Consider the following 24,764-nt stretch of genomic DNA (forward strand, 5'->3'; position numbering starts at 1 on the left):
GTTTGGGGTTTGAATAATAGCAACAGTATCTATTATTTACCTGCTGCTTTTGTAACATACTTACTTGACAAATAAGATATCTACAACAAAAACTGTTTATGTAAGTTGTTTATTTTGAATACAACAAGAGCAGATGACAGACTTTCCTGCTTTACTTTTATTTCTATTTTGTAACTGTAAAGATAGCAATGCCTTAATCTGAGTGTGTCTTTGGCCAAGATACAAAATAAAAAATGCTAAAGAACATCACTTTCTGAATTCTAACCCATTTATTACCATGAAGTTACAACTGTGGAAGTAAGTTTATATGGAAGACCCAAGTAAGCACCATGATCCCCACAATTATCGCACACAATTGTGGGAGAGAAACAGCCACAGAGAAAGCAGACAGCAATCTCAAACTCTGAGTGACCAAGCTATTCATCATGGTTTGTATTTGTTTCCTATAGACATCTAAATAAATAAATAAATAAAATAGGAAAGGATTTCAGGAACTGTGTAGCTTCTTGGATGCTTACAGAGCACTGCCTCTAAACTGAAGATATTGCCCGAAAGAAAAACACAGATTTTCCAGTAAACTACACTCAAAAGACAAGATAAGTTGGCAATATTTGGTGCAACAGAAAAGACATAAAGGCATATTGTAAAGGGGTACAAATTGTGGATGATATGGTAAAATGGCAAACAAAAAAAGATTGCAATAACATCAAGAATATGAAAAGGAGTTTAAAAAAAGAAAGTGGTTTACAAAGGCTGAAGAACAGGACAATTCAGCAACTGAAATACAAGACACACTTAGGTAGGGATTTGACTGCATACTGGTTTTAATGATTTTAAAAGAACATTAATTTACACTGAGAAAGGGAGTCAGACCTGTAGCACTATCACAAACCTGAAAATAGCACTAATGTGGGCAGCAAAGATCGGTTAGTATATCACCTTTTTTTTTTTAATAGACACTTTTGGATTCTTTCTATCATGATATAGAAGACCACCAATTTCCTCTAACGCACCTTTGCACAAAAAGCATAATCAAAAGAGCTGGCAGTTATTCTAGAACAGGAAAATTATGGAAGTTTGATAGCATACATTTTTTTTTAAAACAAACTTGAATCCTACCTCTTTACCTCACCATCTTATTGTGTCTGACTTTCCAGAGATTTCCCTACCCTGAATCATGCTGATTTCACACCCTATAGCACCACCCTGCATGTCTTCTATCTGCTCAGCAACAGCTACAGTTTTTCCTCTGTTCACTAATATCCCTCTCCACAGTACCCACAAATCCCTCCCACACCCATATGGCACCTCACCAAAACCCTTACACTCTCTTAATATATCAGCTCACCCTCACCACGATATTCTTGATTGCTCCTTGATCCCAACCTATCTTTCTCCAATTGGCCTGCTCAGCAGCCAGAAACCAGCACCAGCTACATCTGGGTTGTTACAGGTGTGCCAACCGCCCGATGACATGCCAAGCTCCCAGCCAGCCACCATCCCTTGCTTGCCAAGCAGGCAGAGGAGATGAATGAAGCAGAGCACCACCTTACCTATAACAGCAGTACATGGCACATGGCAATGCCTAATTATTACCTAATGCAACAGGAGAACTGAAGAGCAAAAACCAAACCACAAAAACAAAATCCATCACCTTTGCACAAGTCTAAAACTTGCCAGTTTATGAACTACAACAGCTTTAAAACAACACAAAGCACAGCATTTTCTGGAGTGAGGATTTAAATATCTGACTTGTCTCTTTGGAAGTAGAGAATTTAAGTACACAGAAAGGCCACTATTAGACATCCACACATGGATGTCTAATAAAATAAATAAAAGCCACTATTACACATCCTTTCAACATAAGCAGAGAGGTGCATAAACACGTGAGATACAAGAAAACCACCAAAAATCATGAAACCATGTAAATGGTTCCTCAAACATGCAGCCATGAACTGATCTGCTGATAAAGGATAAAAGACACACAGAGAATCAAGACATTATGTCTAAAAGCCACCTGAAATATAGAATAAATTTTGAAACCTTGTATTAATATACCCTTTTTCCTTAAATAGGTTGCATTCTTCACAAAAAGTAATAAAATAGTAAATTTTTTCAGTGTTGTGCAGCATTTCTCTAAGACATTAATTTTATGGACTTCCTTGAAAAATAAGGCTTGTAAGCCACTTGTAAGACAAGTTCAGCATTACAGGATTGTTTAAAACTGAATGCTTTCTTCCTTCACTTTACATCTTAAATCCATATATTCATGTGATACATGTACAACTGCATTTCAGTTACACTTCATATTGCTCATTTTTATGTCTCTTCCTTAAAAACAATGTTCCTATTTGGACAACAGATAAGTCACTTACAGAAACTATGTCATGCACACATCAGAAGTAGAATCAAAACCTTTGAATTTCACCAATGTGGAACTTCAGTCATCCCCATTTCGTAACAGCCAGTTCCCATTTCCATTATTCCTGACCGACCGATAGACTGACAGATGTCTTACTTTAGAGATCCCAAACAGACTATTGGTATCTATTTCAGCCACATCTGTTCCTAAATAGCCTTGGCAGCAGGCCACTATGCACTCGGAATTAATTTTAAGTCCTTTACTGCTAACTCTTTCACTGTTGAAATACATCAGTCGTTTTCTTCCTAATTGCTGCACTTCTATACAATATTTACAAATCTGTATTTTAGATGACATGAACAAGAACTATAATACACTGTATGTAAGAATAGTATGATTAAACACCACATTGATCTTTACTTCATTAGCAAAATATATATTCAATAATATAGTAAACTCTGGATTGCTCCAGAGATCTTACTTTCTCATTGGTCAATTAACTTAGAATATCATGCTCAATTATTTACATTTTTTACATTTAAAAAGCAAGTTTTAGCCAATTATTATTAGTCTCCAAATACTCAGTCTAGCTTACATGCTGTCAGTCTGAGAGAACAACTTCCTAGACACTTCAGTCAAGTACACTACACACGCAAGAAACTATGAAGTTTTTCATAATGATCACATACTAGTACAACACTGAGCAAGTGCCAGTTTTGATCCATTTCCTATCTGACAGAAATGTGCTGAAAACCTGCAATGATTGCAAATTGGGAAAATCTGTGGCAATCTTTAAAAGGATGCTAAAGGTTTTAAAGAAGCATGAGCATTTAAGTGCTCAAAACATACTGGAACAACAGCATAAAGATGACTGGGTTAACACTATTTGAACTGAAACTTCTAAAATACAAATAACTCCCATAACCGCTGCTAATCCCCTACATTTCCTTAGTTTTTAAAGTTCAGTAACACACACACACAAAACCCAAACATTTCAAGCATTTGTTCTTAAATGTAAATATTTTTTTCCATCATTCAGTCATTCTTACTATCTTCTGGAAACTTCTAAAAATCATATATAATATTCAGATAAGTACTTAAGATAGCTTTCTCTCCTATGATTTTGAAGTAGCATCCAAAATGAGAAACTACAGTTTGGGGGTAGATTATTAAAGAGAAAAGTCTTGTTTTCTCTTCATTCCATGATTACATTTATAGCATAGGAAAGCCACATAGAAAGAAGCTAGAGAAATAGCTACTAGCTACCGAGTGTGAGCTCTGCATCTCATTGCAACGCCTACTGCATTGTTAAAAGCAAGCAACCAGCTACGAGTCAGAGGCTATCTGGCACCAGTGAGAAAAGGCTCAGCTGAGCTGCACGCCCAGGCTATAACTGCAGCATTTTGGAAGGGGCAGCCAAGCCATGCCTTGCACTGCCCCCATTCCTGCTCGACTCATTCACTCTCTCAGGCTCCACTTCCAGTGGCCTGCCCAAAGCTTTGTTATAACAGAGAACGCAAAATTCATAACGGGTCATGCTTATTTGAAAGCATAGAAGAGGTTGCTGGGGAGCTTGCTATAAGGTCTGGAGAGTGAACAAAAAACAAAGCCATCAAAAATCCTCAGTGAGCACTGGCAGCCTAAAACCTCAAGGAGACAGAAGCTGCAGAAATCAAAGAGAGAGTAAAGAAGGAAGTCTGCCTGATAATCATGCTGCCAAAAGCTCCACAGAAACAATGCAATGGGGCAGAACTATGCAGTGAGTGCGAAATGATCAAGCCCAGGCACAGCAGATGTTACCTGCTTTGGAACTTTAAGCTGGAGCACCTCTCCTATGAAGACAGGCTGAGAGAGTTGGGATTGTTCAGCCTGGAGAAGAAAAGGTCCAGGGAGACCTGATAACAGTTTTCCAATACCTAAAGGGGCCTAAAAGAGACATGGAGACAGGCGTTTTACAAAGGCACGTAGTGACAGGACAAGGAGAATGGTTTTAAGCTGGCAAACAGGAGACTTAGATTAGATGTTACAAAAAATTTCTTCCCTGTGAGGGTGGTGAGGCACTGGCACAGGTTGCCCAGAGAAGCTGTGGCTGCCCCATCCCTGGCAGTGTTCAAGGCCAGGTTGGACAGGACCTTGAGTAACCTGGTCTGGTGGAAAGTGCCCCTGCCCACACCAGGGGGATTGGAAATGGACAATCTTTAGGGGCACTTCCAACCCTAACCGTTCTATGATTCTGTTTAGAAGCTGAACAAGTCAAGCTGCACAAGTATCCTGGGTTCAGCCACGTAAGAAATACGATGGGAACTGCAGAACCATAGATGACAATGATGACTTCAACCAGACAGGAATACTTCTGGGAAACTACTGGGGATGGGAGGTTAAGGAAAAGTGGAGAAAGCAACTACCTGGTAGTTCTCTGACTTTGCAGACAGGAGTGACTCCCATAGAAAAAAGGTTTTCTCCTAAAATAGGAAGAATTTCTACATACAAGTCCAAGCAGGAGACGTTTAGCATCACCGGCAAAGTGCGAAGACCCAACATGACCTCTTAGAGCCTAAGGCAAACTATGTTAGGAAGCTTTGAGTTCAGAGAAAGTATACTTAAGCCAAATCCCAGTTGAATAGACTTGTTGAGACAGCCACTGACCATCTCCTGTACCTGCTGACAGCTTGGCCTGAACACTGTACTGCTGTACTTCTGTTACACAGAGACCATAACACAGACAGCTCCTCCCAGTACCTGTGTCCCACACTTGCAACACCCCAGTGTAATTGCTACTGGGATCCAAGAATGCAGGAGGGGAAAAGCATACAAGCTCCAAAATCTGTATTTTACTTCTGCAACTACAGAGGTAAAACCACCCTGACCTACTGTATCCAAGATGGAAGGAAAAACACCTGCTGGATTCATCCCTGTGAGGGCAATAGGCCCTACATGATGAAATTCTCATCTCCTACTCAGCTCATCTGCAGTCACAAAGGAAGGAGTCACAAGTATTGTTCTGACTGCTGCTCAGGCAGGCCACTGCGTTACCATCACAGTGTAGCCAGAAGGATACAAGGGTCTCAGGAGCAACCCAACAGATTTCCTTTTAAGATTATTTCATTCTCAAAGAGCCCTTGGAAAAAGCCACAGATGACATAGCAGTGGCATCTATAACAACAGAGGAACTGAAAATCCCTTTATCTTTAATGTAAGAATTTGGAAATCCTATATTGAGAACTTATGGCTTACCACAGACTTCAGTGAAAAACCCAAGATTTGGAAGACACCACTGCCTTTTCCACTGAAGCTAGTAAAGAAGTAGGACATTAAGAGCTTCTCAGAAACCAAAATATTTAGCAGTTCAATGCTACATAGTACAAAACCAAATTGTCAGAGGCAAAGAAGTATTCGCATATATTTAATACACGTGTAGTAAAAGCCCAAATCCTGATTGACACCAGCTTGTCAATGCTGCTTTCCATAAGACTCTTGAAGTTCTGCCATCTGCAACATTCCGACTAAGCACTGCGTACTTTATTACCTTGCAGGAAGTAAGACAGAAAAGCTCCCAGTATCTGTATGACAGATCTAAGGATGAAAAGCTCTTACACAAAGTAGCAACTTAAGAGAGTGGATTTTTCCCAGGAGGAAAAACGGAAAAAAAAAAAAAAAAGAAGTTCCCCATCCCTGGAAGCACTGAAATTCATTCTTCCGGTCTATACCTTAAAATCCTTCATTGGGGGCAATTAAAAGACAATTGTGAACCTGATCATATGGCAATTCAAGCTACATTAAAGTAGCCAGAACATAAAGTGGCAATAACATTAGAGCACTGCACACAGAACTAAATAATTAATAAATCACACTTCAGATCACATACACAGAGACCTATAGTTAATCCCAGAAGGGAAGGAAGAGAGGCTACAGCATTGTGTAACAGCTTTACTAAGGCACCCAGGCTGGCTCCACAAAAGGAAGAACTGTACATAGATCAGCACGGCCATCGTCAGAACCCAACGGTCCTGCTGAAAAGCAGGTATCTAAGTCCAAGCACAACACTGCATTTACGTGGTTACGCTACTCAGAGGATGAGAGTCAACAGCTGTGCATGGCACCATAGTAGTTCGATTTCAGGAGCTCTGATATCCTAATACAGTTACATGAAATGAAGCATAACAGCTTCAGCTGTGAGCATCTGAGTATTTCCCTGCAGCAGCAGCACTGGAATCACAGGTTTCCACATCACTCTCAAGCCTCTGCAGCATATAGACTACCTCGAAGAGCAACAGATTATCTTAACATAGTAAAACTGGTACACAGAAGAAACTGTTTCTCTGTATGCTGAGTTTATGGTTGCTGGATCTTACCCATATGAAGTTTTAAGTTCTGTCCAAAGTAAATACTAAAATAAATCTGTTAATTTAGGCCAGGACAAGCTAACCATGCCATACCGGAAGGCAGTTATGCTGCCCAGAAACTGCATTCCTGAACACAGCTTTGATTTCTTCTTCACCGGAGTACTGGGAGGTCACTGCAAGCACTTTTAAGAGTGTGTATGTAGTTTTGAAAGTAAGTTCATGTTCTCACAGTTCCTAGGAGAACAAAAAAATACTATTTGTGTAAGTTTAAGAAGCAGTCATTTTCTTCTAAAACTCTTGTGTATAATGTGTTCCACTTGATGAAATCCTTCCTTACGTTTTCATAGTGTGTTGCCTTATTGGAAAAGGCACGAAGTAAGGACAACCTGCCACAGAAGCCTCATCACAAAACCCAGGCATATCTCACAAAACCTGTACGTGCTCTAGTTTATGTTCCCCTCAAAGAGGGTAAGCAGAGAAAAGCTAATACAGCAGAAAAACAAAATCAAATCCTTTTACTGGGAAACTATAGAAACACCATCTCCCATTTTGTCCTCTTCACATCACCCCCCAAGAAGTAAGGGCTTTTGCCAGAAAAAGATGGTCTAGATACAATATTTCAATTGAGCTACGAACAACTTCTTTAATCACCACAGTAACCTTCAAGGGAGAAGACGCGCCTGACACCACCGACTGTAACTACTTTACAGTAATACCCCCCCGAAGCGGCTCTCCCTGCCGTGCCCCGCCCGAAGAGGCCCATCTCGCCTTTCCCTCGCCCCGGGCGGTCCCACCACCCGTTCCCGGATAGCATCCTGCGCCCGGCCCCGGGGGACACCCCTGTCCAGCGCCGTCCCACCTGTGGGGCTCTCGGGCAGGATGGGGCTCCAGCGGAGCCGCCGGGCGCTCAGCACCACATCGCAGCTCCTCTTGCTGATCTCGAAGATGCCCCTGAGGAGCGGCTCCTCTCCCGCCTCGGGCGCCGGGGCCGGGGCCACCCTCCTCCTCCGTTCCTCGGGCGCCGCCGCTGAGGAACGAGTGCGAGCGGCGCCGACGGCCGCCCCATGCGGACGCTGCTCCCGCGGGGACCGGCATCCGCCGGGCGGCCGCAGGAAGGGGCCCGCGGCACCCAGCATGGCGGCGGCACCACCGCCGCCCCGCCACACCGGCAGCTCGCCGCGTCCCGGCTGCTGCCAAGGCAGCGCCCGCCCCGCCCCGCAGGCGGGGCCGCGGCCGCCCAGGGGCCGGCGGGAGAGAGTCTGCCCTGGGCTTCGAGCTGCAACTTTGCCCGGCTCCGGCCCCGGCAATGCACTGCACCGCGCCGCGCTGAGCCCCTCCTGAGTAAACGTGTCCGTCAGTGGGGGACAGGACGCGTAGAGCGGGTCAGAGGGCAGCCTGGCACGGACCAAAGCAGTACTGCACTGCTGCCGTCCAGCGTGCACCCGGTACCGGACCGACCCCGGACCCCAAACGAGGTACTGTAGGTGCTTCGCAGGGCGGTGGTGAGAAAGGTCAGGGGCACTCTGATATCTGACGAGTTTTTTTTTCTCCTAAGTTACTCTTCCTTCCCTAAGGAGAGCAATAAAGGAGCACCCTAGCTACAGAAACTCATTTTGTTTGTCGGTCCCATATGTCTTCTGCTTTTCTATCATCATTAACAATATTAGTGTTAATTAACCTTAGAAAACTACAACATGAAGTCGGAACATACAACACAAAGTCGTAATAACCCTTTCATACTAAAAAAGTCAAGTCTTTTACAGGTTGTGGCTATCGCTTAGCCTTAAGGTTAATACCATGTTGACATTCATACTGCAAAACAGATTATTATAAACCTAGGTGGGGGTACCACGTTTGCACATACCCTTTACATAACTCTTAATCTGATACAAACTCGCACAACATTAGATTCCGTATCAAGTGGGCCAATGCAGAAAGCATAGCCAGAAGGTTTTATAGTCATCCATCACCCTCAAAACTTGAACACAGAGGAGGCAGATCACTTCTTCACTCCCCTGCTGTAAATGATAGATTTTACTGTTTGGAGATGTGACAGCTTTACTCACAGGTGCTGTAAGATTCACTGATGACAATCACATTAGAGCTCCAACATCAATTTATAAGGCGCTCCTGAGCTGCAAGGGCTTAACTTGAAGGAAAACAAAGGGTTTTTTAGTTCTGAGCTGCATAATGTCATGGTGGCATATTAGTGCTGAAAAGGGTATTTTTAAAGGAGCAGTTTAGTCATTTTATCTTTAGCACTTGTAGTAAGACAAATCTACACTGTTACCCTGAGAAATAAAGTAATAAATTTAAAATATCACCTTTTTTGATACAAATTATAGTTCAAACTGCATGTCAAAATATCCAAGGCTTTACCTGTGATGTTTGTCCCTCTAGAAGAGAAACAGTGTCACAGGTAAGGAAATCTGATTGTCCAGAATCAAACCAGCTGTGAGTGCCTGAGATGATAGTGATTTCATGACTGAACCGCCTTCCTCAAAAGTTCCATAAAACCCTATACCAGGCTTATTATAAGATAGTTTTAAGACATTTAAAAAGTCACTATGGTACAGCTTTTTGATGTTTATTTCCATCTATTACTTTACCATATCTATGCCCTGAATATTTGCTAAATATGCAACCTGTAAGTGCTTTTCAGTTTGCAGGGAGCTGTTGAAACAGCTTTCCCTGAAATGTAGCCCTCAACAGGTTGCCTTTCAGAATCGTAACATGAACACAAACTTTGTGCTTGCTTAAGGCTATCGGTATCAATAGTCTTGTTCAGATTTTAATTGTGTCAATACTTTTTGTCCCTTAGATCTTCTTTGCTGGGATATAAATACCTTGAATGCAGAGTAATCAGATAAACTGTGGAAGATGTGTGCAAAATCAGTCTTTTTGCCTAAAGATAACTGCATGACAAGGCAGGAAAAGCCAGGAGCCAAACAAACAAGCTTGGCTTACCAATTTATCATTCTGGTACAACAGTAGATGAAGCAATTAAACCTGTGTCTGTTATTTGGCATCGCTGATCTTTAATGTGTTTGCACTGATGTCATGCAAAAGGAAAGCTAAATCATTAACCAGAAGATAAACCACAACATGAAACTGGATATAGCTGAATCAATTTTGAGGCTGTATGCCCTTCATAATCCCCTGCAGTCATTTGTATTTTTTTCTGGGACCATTTATTAGCCTATCCCACCTATACTATACATTGTCACCAGATAGTTTCTCACAAGGTAGAGGAAAGGATAAGATGATAACTGGTTTAGAACCATAAAATAATACTATTTTCAGCAACATCAGTGGAAGACTATTGCAGTTCCCAAGAGACTTGTAATACCCTTCAATTGATAGCATTAAAACTTCTAACACCCTTTTACTGATATTACTTGAAAGGTGTATTAAATCAATAAATTATAAGATACTAAAATGTAGTAGATAGAAATATAAAATAGTAAGAGAACTGCATATAAGTAACAAGACCCATATGTTCACACTTGATTTGCTACTATTCACAAATCCTTGGTCCCCACAGTCCTATGTAAGTCTGAGACACACTTTTTCCTGTGGAAAAAATAATACTCTAAGCAAATCTATCCTAATAGATTTATTTTATTTAATATCACAGTTTTCAGATTTGCACAGTTTTGAAAAGCATTCAGATTGAATTTGGAAAAACATATAATAGTCCAGTGGCATCATCTTACTAATTTTCTAGACTGTCTGGAACTCTCATACACAAATCTTCCTTGTCTTTTCTTGTAAGAAGGGTCGTATCAATAATCTCATGTAGTATCCTGTGTGATGTTGCCATATTAGAGGAAAAAGAGATACACAAGGAAAACAGTAAGTATGTAGCAAGAGCTGTATAGTAGGCAAATAGCACAGAGCACTGAATTTACACATAACAGCCTTGATTTCTTCTACATCTTTAATCATAATCAGAATTTGGAAGTGGAGTAAGTAGGTACCTGTGATGTCAGAATGATCAAGGGACATCTAGAAATACAGTATACTGCGCAAGGGACAGGGATGATGCAGAAGTCATTCCAAGTCACCCAAAGCAGCTAAAATATTTTACTTTCCTGTTTTCTTATGTGCATTTTGATTCAATGGCAATGCATACATGAACGCAGAGAAGCCCTATTCATCTCTTAATAAGGAGTAAAGAGGTTGAAGGACACTTTATAATAAAAATCCTTCAAATTGAATTTTGCAGCTCTTCAGATAGCCTCCAGAAGTATTCTTTGAATATTTATAAATATGTAATGTTTTCCATGCATAAAGTAATTATTTGAATTTAACGTACCTACTTCAATTTAAGGGTGACTAAATATGCAGTGCATGAGAACATGTAGCTCAGCAGCAGATCTCTACAAGATACAGCTTCTTTTTTTTTGCCAATAATAAATACGGAAATTATGCATTCTTCCAGTGTTCAAGGAATAAGAAAAAAAAAATCATAGAACTGCATCCACAGAACAGCTTTCTGTTGTGTTGTATAGTCTGGATCTTAGGTTACTCTGTTACTCCATTTTACTTTGGGAGTCTATGGAGCTGCCTTAGAAATTGTCTAAACATTTTTGTTTGTTTTAAACAAATAGCTGAAGTGGAAGCAGCAAAAAGGGAGATGGGGGCATACCAAGAAGGGAAGCAAAACAATTGCTAGGGCACAGCATGGGCCAGCTGCTCCCTCAGCCTGGGAACCGACAGGGACCCCAGGGCTAGGGAGGCAGAGACCTTTCAGGCCAGCATCTACCTGATGATACCTGAGCAAGGAAGCCCAGGAGAGAGTGGTATCTCCCAAGAATCCAGATCATGAGGTAAGTTCATGGTGATGAGGCTGTACCTAACCTGAACACCACCATCCCCTTGTATTTCTAAGAGAAGGAGTGATTACCCCAGGCTGAGGTTAAATACAGCTCCTGGCCCTTAGTTGGGATTGGTAGGGGAGTTGCAGGTGAGGCTGGTCAGGATTTTTAAGTCTCAGTAGTTGGAAGAATGGGCAGAGATATATTAAAGAAAGGGAAAAGTAGGTTGCTCCATAAGGGAAGTAGAGCTGAGCATGGCTATAGGTCATGTAGGGCCCTATATTCCTATCCAGGATGAGCAGAGCTGTGTATAGCCAAGTTCAGCCAGAATCCAGATAGCTAGACAAACACATTCCAACATGGTAGGTCCACTGTCAAGCTGAAAAGGAAAGTCAGCAGGTCAGGGGCAGGTCTGGTGGTAGTAACCCACATCAGTGCTAGCCCAGCAGTCACCAAGGAAGTCTGTACTGTCAAGGCACGTCCAAGGTCAAGTAAGGATATTAAGCCTGTAGGTTACAGCCTGGATATGGCCAGGCACAAGCAGCTGCAGTGTCACCAAGGCAGATATCTGGGGTAAGAGCCTCCTCTTAAACACTGTTCTTACATGAGGGAGAACAGATCTCCCTTGTGCCTTCTTTAGAGCCTGTTTTCTGCAATCCAAACTCAGGGGAGAGATTGCTCCATGGTGGGGTGCTGGCCTTGAACATAAGCAGATGGACTAGGAACAGGGAGTATCCTCTGAGTCTGGACAATAGATGAGCTAACCTGGCCTTGTCTAGTAGTGTTTCTCTCTGGATGAAGGAAATAATCTCTTGCTGTCTAAGTGCTGAGAAGTAGTGGGAGTCTTAGAAGTCTTTTCCAGAAGAACCTTGTGAAGGAAGAGAAGAGGTTGGACAGCCTATGGCAGAAATAACAAGTGGCAGCAGTACAGTTAGTTTTTACTGAAGAAAAGCAAGCAGGCAAAGCATGCTATTGGAAAAGATATCTTCTCACATCAAGAAGAATGGATAGAAAAATGCAAGAAGGTTAATAGGCAAGAAATGGGAAGGCCAGGTTTTGATTCATGGATAATGTGATACTGAAGTTAAGGGATGGGTATTAAGGAGATGCTGTGAGGAAAACACCTTATGCCTAATCTGGAGGATTCAGCTGGACATTTCTGATAGCTGGCTTGTTTCAGTGGCTGATAGAGATCTGCTTCTGGAGAAACCTGAGTTTTGAAATTGGCAGCATACCCTTGGCTTGTATGTTTTTCTGGCTACAGTGTCTGTTTGTACAATGAAGGTTTAATGTGTACTCAGTTATACTTCAGCTGTTAATTCCAAATATTAGCTCTTCTAAGCCTGTTCCCTTCTTACATTGCTAACCCTAGGAAAAAAAATTTGTAGCTCTCAATATTAATTCAACTCTGTTGTATTAGTTTACATTCTTTGAAGAGGCATTAAGCAGAACACCAGAATTTAGAGAGTAAGTGAAATAAAAAATTATTTTGAAGGCATCAATTATCTGTGGAAGATAGCATTACTTTTACTAAACATTTTTTTATATGTCTAAAAAGGAGAAGGAAAGCATTAAAAAAAAAGAGAAAGAAAAGCAGGTAAGGAAAAGAAAGAAAGTCTGAAATTCTGGAGATGGACAAATCCCTGCAAGGAGAAGTGTAATTATTAGGCAGGAATAAGAAGCTGTAAGAATGGAGTCTGAAATTTAAGTCATTCCTGAGACCATCACGACCTGAAAACAGTCTTAATGAGAACAATAGGGGAAAATGTGGTAATTGAAAGGAATCTAAAAATGAGAATCTGTTGATTAGAGGATGCTTTATTTTTTCTTTGTATTAAGGTTGACATGCTGTCATTTCAAGGTAATGAAGTTAAACTCTGAAAATTGTTTTCTGTTGTTCTATCACCAAAATGTTGGCAAATAGTGTAAATCTTAACTGCTTCTTCTATGAATTAAATAGAAGCAACTAAATCTGTGCTGCAAACTACTACAAACTAGGAAACTGAAAGCCAGAGCTGATATTCTGTTTTACATACCCTGTAGGCAACCTAAATGCTTAGGAGAATGCTTTGAGAGCATTGTCAGTTTTAATTTTGTATTGCATATCTTCTGACAGTTTGTTAAATACATATATGAATTATTTAAAAAACACTTATGTACATATTTAACAGTCTATTTGTAGATATTCAGCTCGCTGTTCTGACATGTATTCATGTACCATGTTTTTCAAGGGATATTTTGTAATATGGGATTTTCAGCTAAGGAAACAGACCATTTATAATTTCCGAAATAATTACCATACAACCCATGCTGGTCCATAAAACCAAAGAACAATTTCTGCCTGTTTTCCCTAATAGAGCACCAGGCAGAACTCCAAATACATTTCTGCATGTTCTTTCTCAATAGGAATGAGTGAGAACTGAGTGGGTTTTGTTTGGCTGGTTGGGGGTTTGGGGTTTTTTTGTGTGTGTTTGTGGGAGTGTTTTTTGCTTTTACTCATATATAAACAAGAATGGAATTTAAAACTTTGACAAAATGGTTCTTATTACAGAACTATATGGTCTTCTAATGAGGAAACGCATTTTTAATATGTCAAAAGCAATTTTTAAGGTCGTGGTAGATCCAGTTTTGATCAGTTACTATATTGATCTAATTGCAAGAATTTTTACTGTTACAGATGATAGAAGATACTTGATTTACATGTTCTCAAGGCTTAGTTTAGAATTATTTCTATTAATTCCTATTACCTCTGGAATTATGTGCTGCTTTTTAATATTAGTTTATTAAAATTCTGGGAGATAATCTTCTGGAGAATGCAATGCTCTGTTTTGTTGTTTTTTTCTGGTGAATTTGGGAATCTTGGTTCTCCTTGAATCTACTTCCCTTCATCTAAGATGTCCTCTTGAAGGCACTAGGCCAAAGTCTGATGTTGTTTAGGCATATTTGTCATTCTGGCTTGGTAAAAACTGAGGCTTCAGTCTCTCAGACATCGTGTGAATAACCTGTAATTCCACCACTTCAGATCCTTCTGCCATAGCTGGGCCTCAGCTGTATCATGGTCAATGATGGATCCATAACCTCTAGACATTCTACTCTTGCTTCAGATCACTAAGAAAGGAAAAACAACAAGTTGTGCTTGTTACTCATGCGCTGTACCTGTAGAGATTTTATCAGGGTCTTCTCAAGCTTGCCCTGGTGGCAGAACAATTTCTGCTGTCAGAAGCAGAGCATAAAGAAGGGGAAGTCCAACAAGCCAAGTAAAAATAGAGTCCTAGGCCTGTACTGAGTGACCCAATACGTGTGTGGATACAACACAACCCCAGAGTTACCTCTGCATGTGGAAGTTGGATAATCCTACTATAGTCTTAGGTAATTAGTGATATGTTCATAGGAGAAGAACAGTGTGAGTAATTCTCTCCTTTGAAAGAGACCTTGATAGACCTTCCTGTGGGGGAGTCATGAGCAGAGATTTTAAGATTTGGCTTGATATTAACAGTGAGAAAATTATAACAGAGGCATCAGAAGCAGCAGCAATAGGTGGGGGAGAAGATCTCAAATATTTTATAAAGGGGGGGAGGAACTAAACTAATTGAAATAACAAAATTCACAAGTAATTTGTAAAATGGAGCCTGTAGTTACCAAGATGCCTAATTAATTTTCCTTATTAGGTTGCTCCTAACATTAAAATATCATTCTCTCTACTGTATGACAGTAGCAAATGTTCAGATAGCCTAGGCAGATCTTTTAAGTAAACTGCACTGGCTAGAGGAGTTGAATTTTGTTATTAATCATGGAAAAAAAGTAAAGGTAATTGAAAAGGTTTCTTGTGGTTTGGAAATGCCTTCCAAATATTCATTAAACATTTAAGCGTCTAAATTTGCAGAATATGTTCCTGGCATTGGCACTGGTTCTGTGGTATTTCTCTCATCAGATGGAAGGACTGTGTGTTATGCAGAGTGCATTCATGCATAAACAATATAATTTTCATAAATTAAAACCTCCCCTGCAGAAGGAACATCTGTGCCTGCCTTTGAATAAAAGATGGTGGCATGCGAGTTGCCCCTTGACTGACTAGAAGAATCCTTATGTTCAAGAAGAAGGCACATAACCAAAAAAGCAAGCAAGCCTGGGTCACCTTTTTCAATTTTATCTTGAAAAGTGTCATTCATTCCCCTCCCTCCCTCCCTCCGTTTACCCAGGATATATTTAGCTGAGTAGCCACTGACTAGGACAGGTTCATCGGGTGCTCGAAAAGTTGGCTTTTGCCTGCTAGCTTTTCAGATACAGCAACAGTTTGGGAGTACGGAACTGCGAGCTCGGGCAGAACCGGCGTCGCAATGAATTCCTGTCATGTTTTTAGTAGGGAAGACCGGAAGCAAGGGTGAGGTAGTACTAGTGCAGGTTTGCAACGCTTACGCGTTGGATTTCCATTGCTATAAACACCTTTAAAATAGACTTCAGCTTGATTTCTTCTAGGAAAACATAATGCTCTCACCCACAGGAGAGCCTGTTCACTTTCTGCTGGATTTAAGTGAAATATTTATGAAAGCCCCTTCCGCTTTGTGACAGACTTCATTTAAGGTATTTCAGGGAACCTCTTTAGTCTGCTTCTGACCGTAGGAGGCAAAGACCTGTTGCTAATTGCTCCTGGTCATTAGGGGAATTGCTCTCCCGCAGGTTGTGTCTCTGGGTTCCTTAAGCCCCAGAATAATCAGTGAAGATTAAAGAAACACATGTTTCCCGTCTGGGAGGAGGGGAGACGGCGAATCGATAGCGCCGGATCCAGGGCTGGCTGGCGGGGGAAGGAGCACCTGCTGCCGGGGCTGAAACGGCATTTTCCCTGTGTGCCAGGCTCGGCTGGGCGCGGGAAGCCGCGCCGGTATCACGGGACGGGCGCTCCCTCCGTAATTTGAGAGGGGACACGGGGCTGAGCTGGGGCGAGCGCGGGGCACTCGGCGCTGCTCAAACCGGTACCCACAGCTCCCTGGCGAGCGGCGTTTCGGGTCCCTGTTTCCCTAATTCGACAATTCAGCATTGCAAACGGCCCGCTCCGCTGTAAAGTAAAGGAACAAAATCCCGCCCCCATCTTCCCTCGTTCTCTCGAAACCCCTCAAGGTAAGTAAAGAACCCATGTCCCTTTTTTTTTAGTCCAATTTTATTCTACAAATAATAAGTGTTGCACCTTTCATGAGCTATCCGAATAAAACAATAATCCCATAGGAATTACTTACACTAAGAAAAAAATAATAATCACATTTAAGGAGAAATGCAACATTCGACCAAATGTTCAATACTATGTTGTTGCCAAAGGATGGATGTTTTCCTAAAATCCCAGTGTGCATTACACCATAATATACAGGATTACAAACAAAATTACAGTACAGATTGATTCCAGTTGAACCAGCGTTACATTTCAAACAGCACTTATTCTGGACTGCATTGTACATGCAATAGCTATTGTTCTAATTACGGATTAAATGGTCTGAATTTGTTTCAAGCTACCGTACTAATCGACTACAATAGGTATATAGCCCGACTTTAACAACCTGATTAGTTTTAGGTTCCGATTTAAAAGATGAGCATATGACAACCACGGATTGTGTGAACATGTATAAAATCATGCATTTATATCGCCTGGAAACATTAACATTTTCAAGTTCTCTTCAGAAAAACCACGCAATGCCAAGGGCTTCAAAGACTAAAAAGAAACAGTGCAAATTGTATGTGATAGTCAAGCAGCTTTTGATTTAAAAAGGGTGTTGGCATTTGCTTATAATCTTTATATACAAGTTTGTGCAAGTAATGTGTTGAATTGATATGTTTTAATAGAAAATAAGTCTCTCGTTCTTATATCTTCTCAAGACCTAGGGGATCTGGTTCTTGCTGGGGGGGGTGGGGGGAGAAAGAAAAAGAAAAGAAAAGGAAAGGAAAAAAAGAAAAAGAAAAGAGACTTTCATGGGAAAGAAATTGCCTGGATTGTGCATTTCTTTTTTTTTTTCTTCAACTATTTGAAAGGAAAGAAGTGCTAAGGCAACGTAACTTCTCTAAGCACTTTTCTGCTGGTTTAAATTAGTTAAATAATTTTGTATAAATTAGATATAATTCTACCTTTCCGATATGTATAAAAATTGATGAAGCTGCATGGTTTAAAATAGGAAATTCACGTTATAAAAAGTCATTAAAAATTCTGTACAAAATCACAACAAAATAATTCAGCATGGGAAAGGTAACAAGTAGTAAAACGTCGGTTGAAAAATAGAGATTTCATATATATTTTGTAATTGGCCCATCGCTAGTTTAAAAATTGCATAGATCCTAATTATTGCTTGTGATTTTGTTATCCCGATCAGGTAATTGGCGCGATCCCGGTGCCGCTGCCCCGCGTTTACAGCGTCGCTCCGAGGACTGCAAACAAGGCGGTGGCCGCCGGCGGGCTCGGCTCTTCCCTTCCCCGTCCCACGGCGGGTCGGGGGAGGCTCAGTCGTGGAAGATGGCGTTGAGCTGGGCGCTGAGGACCCGCTCGTGGTGCGGGTGTCCCTCGTAGGGCGCCAGGCCGTCGACCGGGAGCTCGCAGCGGGAGGCGGCGGCCGGGAAGATGGCGGCGTGGGATGGCGCGGCGGCCAGCGTGGCGGCAGCGGCCGGGTAGTGCATGGTGAAGGCGTAGCTCTTGTCGAAGTCGGCGGCCGGCTCGTGCTTGAAGGAGAAGTTCCCGTTGACGCTGAGGGGCGGGCTGAGCGGCCCGTCGAAGGCGGGGCTGGCGCCCTCCGCCAGGCCGCTCTCGAAGAAGGGCTCCAGCGCGGCGCCGTAGGCGTGCGGCGGCTTGAGGTGGAAGAGGTGGGAGCTGTCCATGGTGCCGTAGGGCGGGCTGGGGAGCCCCGGCGACTGGTACGGGTAGGGGTGAGCCGGGAAGGGCGGCCCCGCCGCCGCCACGTGCGGCGGCACCTCCTGGCTCTGCTCGGGGAGGAAGGTCCGAGGGTTGAGCTGCAGGCAGCCGGCCACCAGGTTGGTGGTGGGCTGCGAGAGGCCCTTGCAGAGGGTTTGCACGAAGGAGACCAGGTCGGGGCTCTTGCCCGAGCGCAGGATCTCGGAGAGTGCCCAGATGTAGTTCTTGGCCAGGCGCAGGGTCTCGATCTTGGAGAGCTTCTGCGTCTTGGAGTAGCAGGGCACCACCTTACGCAGGTTGTCCAGGGCTGCATTCAGGCCGTGCATGCGGTTGCGCTCCCGGGCGTTGGCCTTCATGCGCCGCAGCTTGAAACGCTCCATACGTGCCTTGGTCATCTTCTTCTTCTTGGGGCCACGTCTCTTGGGCTTCTGGTCGTCGTCCTCCTCCTCCTCTTCTTCTTCCTCCTCTTCGTCCAAGTCGTCCTCCTCGTCCTCCTCCTCACCGTTCCGCAGAGAGTCCTCCTCCACCTCTCCGTGCAGACCCTCCAGGTCCTCCTCCTTCTTGTCCACCTCGTGCTCCTCGTCCTGGGAGCTGAGGCACTCGTCAGTCCAGCTTGGGGGGCCTTGGGGCTGGGGCTCGCCCATTAGCCCACTCTCGCTGTACGACTTGGTCATGGCGAGCCTCTGTGTCGCGGAGGAGACAGAAAAGAGCCGTGTCAGCACCAGAACAGGCAGCCGCGGCACCGATCAACGACCCGCGGTGGGGGGGAAAGCTGCCCGCGATCCCCCCTCCTTGCTCCCCCTGTCCCCTCCCGAGGGAAGCCCAGGCCTCCCCACGGTGCCAGCGCAAAGTTTCAATTGTCTCCGCGGTCCTGCCTTATAATCAAGTTGACATATGTTCCAATGCCGTTATGTAACTCGCTGATATTAGTGGGGAATATAAGCAGATTACGTGTGCGTGGGGCAGCCCGGGCGGCAGGGCGACAGCAGACCGGGAAGGTTTAAAAAAAATAAAATCCAAACAAACAAACAAACAAAAAAAAACACACAAAAATATCCACCCCAAATGACACCCCTTTTGATGAATACGGAGGGGAAAAGGCGGGGGAACACGCACAGAACACCCGCAGGGGAGGATGGCCACCCCTCTAGCCTGCCGCCGCCGCTTTCTGCGGCTCCCCTTCGTCACCTCCTTGCACGGGGCTTTGCACCGCCCCGACGGGCACAGGACATCTGCTCCCCCGACCCACACTGCTCAGCCTCTCCCGGTCCCGCCGCCGCTCGCAGGATTGCCGCTGGGTGCCCGCGGCTGGGTTGTGCCGAGCGGCGGTAACAGGTGCGGGACCAGCCCCTGCTTTTCGTGTCCATCACCCTGTCCACAGCAGACCGTCATCGTCCCCTTGGTTCCGGCGGGGCCCTTGCGGGAGGGGTTGCAACCGTCCGCCGGTGGCATCGGGCACACTGGGGAGGAACAATGCCGCCCGGCAGCCGTGCGACTGTCCTTTGCGGAGGAGAGGGAGCTGAAGTTGGGGGGACACAGGTGGAAACACATATACATGTATAATATATGTGCGCACAGGTGCACGCACATATGCATATTTCTATGCGTGTATGGACGCACCTGTGCATATACATATATGTGTATACACACACATGTGTGCGCGCGGATGGACGGACACAGGTGTGCCCACTCACAACTGCCCGCACGCACCGGTGGGAGCGACCGTCGCTTCCCGCGACCGCAAGCGACTATACCTCTCGACCCCGCAGACTCCTCTCCCACCCCGGTAGCCGCCGCTAACCCCTTTCCCTCGGAGGGATGGGGGAGTGCGGAAACAACCCATTTTCCCGTTACCTCTGTTGCTCAGCCTCTCCTGCGCGGTGACTGTCTCATAACCCCGGCACAGCTCTCCGTGCGAGCAGTGTGTTTTGGTGTTGTGGGTTGGTTTTTTTTTTCCCGAGGTTGCGCAGCGCCGGGCTCCTCCCGTTATATAGCGGGACCGAGAATGCGCGGCGGGAAGGGGGCCGGCACCGGGACCCGGGTACCCCGGCGATCGCCACCGCCCCAAAACGGGCCTGCGCCCCGCCCCGCGCCCCGCCCCGCCCGGTGGCACGCGCCATATGGCTGCCCACGTCAGGCGCGGCGGCAGTGGTGATGGGCGTCGTTTCACCCCCCCCTTCTACGTTACACCCCTTATTTGTATGCGGCCGTTGAGTCGCCATCTGTCACCGGGCGGCCCCCCGGAGGCGGCGACGGAGAGGGCGAGGTGCGGAGCGGTGCCGCTGAGCTCCGCACCTCGCCAGCCCCTCCGCCGCTGGGGAGCCGCATTGTTCCCATTGTTCCGAGGGTGCGACCTCCCCTCGCCCCTAACGGGCGCCTCTGACCCCCCTGGGACTCCCCCGCTGTGGTTCTTCTGGGCTGCTGTGCCCCTCGGTGTGTTTCGCTTTCCCCGGGTTTTTGATGGAATTACCGCCGGTTAACGAGGGGAGTTTGAACTAAAGATGCTGAGCGGCGGCTTTAAAGTCTTTAAACGCCCCGGCGGAGTTTGCAAACACCAGCGAGTTATAGAGCTGTGCTTGAAAGGGGGAGATACCCCCTTACAGGGTGACGGGGGGAACTTTGCTACCGGCACGCTTTATCTGGAGATTTAATTGAAATAATTTTAAACCGTAATTAAAACCGCCTCGTACGGAACCTGTAATTCCGCCTTGCGGAGACAGATTTGAAAGATATTTTTCCAGGTCGGGTTATTTTTAAAACGTTTCCCTCCCGTTCGTGACCTACATAGCCCTGGGGCTGCCGGGGCGGCGGGAGGGGACTCCGGGGGGTGGTGGTGGTGGTGGTGGTAGTGGTAGTGATGTTTGCCTCCTCGGTAATCAAACACAGAGGGCAACGGGCTGCGTTTTGTTACTTCCAAGCTGGCCGGTTTCCTGTGCGAGGCGAGGGGCTGTCGCGTCGGACCAGCCGGGCTGGAGCAGGGCGCGCTCGTGTCACCGGCGGCTGAGGCTCTTCCCTGGGGCACGGCCGGAGGGAATGCGCCGGTGCCTGCCAGCCTACCGGCAGCCCTTGCCTGCAGCGAGCCCCTCTCTGGCCGCAGAGCTGCCCCCAGGTAGGGGCTCGGGTCCGGAGGATGCCCGAGCCCCGGGAGGATGGGCAGGGTGTCCCGCCAGGCCCGCCGCTCCCTCGGGAGCGCCAGTCCCCGCTGCCGGAGCGGACTTGGTTTGGAAGCGGTGAGGGTTGGACAGGTATGAGGGAGAAGAATGGGGCTGGACCAGCCCCGTCTCAGCTGCTGGAAAATGTCCCCCGCGTTTGGATGGGACTGGCTATGAATACATCCGGGAGCGTGGGGGGAACACCAGGCAAAGGACACCGGGAGGAAGCTGAATGCCGGTGACGGTGAGAGCTTCGGGGTGGTCGTGTGCCTCTGGGAGCGTTCACACAAACAGCTTCCCGGAGAGCAAAATAAAGTCAACAAACTGTGGGTAGACAGCTAAGTGTGCAGACAAAGAGGCAGGCGGGGACGCAGGAGGGCCAGAGCCTGCCGAGGGGGGTCGGTTCCTCCCCGGCGGCGCTGGGCGAGAGACACGTGTGGCCGTGGAAGAGCCTGTCCGGCAGGTACAAGGCGCTCCCTGTTGCAGCCCGTCGGGGCCGAGGCCGGGCGCTGTGCTCCGTTGTGGCAAGGCTCGCCGCCGCACCGGCTTCATCCTTCCCGCTCCTCTGGCCACTTCGGCAGCTTCTCCAGCTGCTTCTCCTCTCGATGTCTCAGGCAGTCGGCTCTGCTTTCCCCGCTCGGGCCGTCCTCTGGCTCCGCGGCTCCAGTTTCCCACCTTTCCTGCCTCTCCTCTCCCCCAGCCGCTTGATTTTATCGCTCCAAGCGTGCCTTTTTTTCTCCCTGACCTACAGACTCCTCCTTCTCCATCTGGCTTCTAATTCGGCTTCTGCTTATTTTTCCTCCCTAATCCTCTTTCTTTTTCCTTTTCATTTTTTCCCTTCCGTTTTCCTTTCTCCCTTCCTTTATTATTTTCCTTTTTCTTAAAAAAAAAATCCTTTTCCTATTTCCTTTTCCTCTTTTATTTTATTTCTGTTATTTTTGCCTTTTATCCCTTTTCTTTTCCTTCTCTCTCCTTTCTCCCCCGCCTCCCTGCCCTCGCCCTCTCCCCCCCCTCTCCCGCAGCGCGGCACGCGAACCGCACGCGTCCCAACAAAGCCGCGGCCCGGCCCGGCCCCGCCAGCTCCCGCCTCATCTGCTGCCTCGGGCCCCGGCAGGAGGAGAAGCCCTGATGCCGGCTGGGGCCCGGTGGGGCGGGCGGTGGCGTGGGGCGCTGCCGGAACTGAGCCCCGGCCTGGCCGGGCGGGAGCTGGGAGTAGAGGGGAGTTGGTGCGGGGGGAGCAGCGCTGTGCAAACGCCTTAGAGTCGTTGTCCGGAGCGCGAAATCCGCTCCCGAGGAAATCTCTTGGGTTTGCGGCATTATCTTAATTAAGATAATTGATTCATATTGCACCTGCGAGAGTGCGGGGAAAGGATGCCTCCCCAGATTGCTTAAAGCTATTGGAGAGAGGAAGCCGCGCTTATAATTTAGCGAGTGATTTACTGCCTGGGCAGCTCGGGCTCTTTGGGCTTGCTCCTCTCGCTGCCATGGCTCCCGTTCCCTCCCTCCCTCCCCAGCGAGGCACCCTCACAAGGCTCGAGGGTTATCCTAAATTAAAAAATAAATAAATAAAATACTAAGACACAAGGGAAGGTGTCCCTAGCCGCTTCCCATGCCCCCTCGGCCCCCGTCGGTGCAGCTTCTCTGTCGCATCTCACCCGTCCCACCGCACCTCGGTGCCAAGGCCAGGAGCCGCCGTGGGGAGCCGGGCGGGATTGCCGGCCCGGCCCCATTGCAGGGCTCCTCTGCTTGCCCCTCTGCAAATAAGGGCTTGGGAGAGGAGGGCAGCTGCATCCATCTCATGCTGTCCAGAGCGCTCCGAGCAGCAACCAGCTTGCTCCAGCTACCCTGGCTCAGACGCTTTAAAGTCCCGTTCTGGCGCCGGTGTGGTGCTGGGGTGCGTCTGGACCGCACCTTGGACCGTCTCCCTGTCATACGTGTACAGCTGGGCTCGAAATTTGCTCGAACGAGTAAGGTGCCTTTTCGGCTTTTTGTCCCCCCTCTTAAGACTCAGTGTATTAATGTTATTGAGCCTTCCCCCGTTAGAGAAGTGCTGTTGTTTTTTTTTTAATTCTATAAATGTAAACTTCTATTTAGTTAATGGAAAATACATCACTACCAAGCTTTAATTATCATCTTTTTAAATGACTCTTTTAGTCAAGTGCACACAATTATGAAATCACAATAGATTTAAAATATAATTCAAATTGATTAAAAAAAAAACAAACCAAACCCAAAACACAAGAACCCCCCAGCAAAACAAATCAGAGAAGTACATACCATTAAAGCAAATGTCTAAATTGTATTGGTAGGCCAGCTACCGCCCGAGCTAGAGTTTAAATAGCATCAGCAGTCTTTGCTGTCAGTGTCAAACCACCTCTGTTATTAGGAAAAAGGATTCTTATCAGACGGGATTTAGATGCTGTTAGAACTGCAAAATCTAATTATTTTTGATGCAGGCATTTACCCCCAGAGTCCCACCTTGTTTAAATAAAGTGTTTTCCTTCCTCTTGAACAAATGCATTTCCATTTGAATTAAATATTGATAATTTGACCTTTTAGTTCCTTTAACTAATCAAAAGGGAAAAAAAAAATCCAAATGTAGATCCTAGTGCCTTACCCTAGTGGGTCTTTCCGCTTGAATAGACACTGAGATTAAATGAGTCAAACTTCCTCTTTCATTGCACTCTCTTTGCACTAATTGCTTATGCAAAAATGCAGATTTGTATTAATTAGTAACTCCACTGATTAGTTCAGTGGTATTTTCACGTAATAAATCATGCTGCAGACACGATTTTTGGCACATCCCCAGTAGTGGCTCAGGATGCAATAAGTTTTCCATATTAAATAAAATCTTAGCCTAAATCTACCTTTTCGTTGCAGGTACACTGTGTACCACCTGCTGTATGCACCTGCTACGGGAAATTACCTTCTGTCCCTGGCAAGGCTCTTTCCTTTCCTTGATAATGCCCTCCTCTTCACAGGGTGTAGACTTTAAAATGGGAGGCATGAATCACAGAATTAAAGGAGGAGAGAGATCTGGTGTTATTTTTAACCCTTCCAGATGGATAATGTTCATTTTTAAGGGGATGAGACCTACGTAAGATGCATCTTTTTTTTCTTATGCCCAGCCACATAACGTCCTTTTACAGCACCATTCACTGTGTGCCCAAATTATCATGTGTAAAACCTTTTTGTTTTTTACAT

The 24,764-nt window shown here is 45.5% G+C and overlaps 2 protein-coding genes across 2 annotated transcripts in view; both read right to left on the reverse strand.

Annotated features, from left to right (window-relative positions):
- CERKL (ceramide kinase like) overlaps window positions 1-8,668 on the reverse strand; it is a 56,482-nt gene extending 47,814 nt beyond the window's left edge. Inside the window, exons 1-2 of the mRNA XM_061451784.1 lie at window positions 8,600-8,668; window positions 7,565-8,192 (exon numbers count right to left, since the gene is read on the reverse strand). Coding sequence (XP_061307768.1) covers window positions 7,565-8,192; window positions 8,600-8,668 — 697 coding nt within the window. The remainder of the gene's footprint in view (window positions 1-7,564; window positions 8,193-8,599) is intronic.
- A 7,979-nt stretch (window positions 8,669-16,647) lies between these two features.
- NEUROD1 (neuronal differentiation 1) lies at window positions 16,648-20,423 on the reverse strand. Its single transcript, XM_061454773.1, has 2 exons — window positions 20,263-20,423; window positions 16,648-19,091 (listed from the first exon to the last, which is right to left on the reverse strand). Exon 2 carries the CDS (start codon window positions 19,080-19,082, stop codon window positions 18,003-18,005), a length of 1,080 nt encoding a protein of 359 aa, XP_061310757.1. The 5' UTR covers window positions 19,083-19,091; window positions 20,263-20,423; the 3' UTR covers window positions 16,648-18,002.
- Window positions 20,424-24,764: the final 4,341 nt, after the last annotated feature.

Source organism: Pezoporus flaviventris, unplaced genomic scaffold, assembly GCF_033815535.1.
Source record: "Pezoporus flaviventris isolate CSIRO_AGI_PZ_B2104156 unplaced genomic scaffold, CSIRO_AGI_Pfla_v1 ptg000001l, whole genome shotgun sequence".
NCBI lineage: Eukaryota > Metazoa > Chordata > Aves > Psittaciformes > Psittacidae > Pezoporus > Pezoporus flaviventris.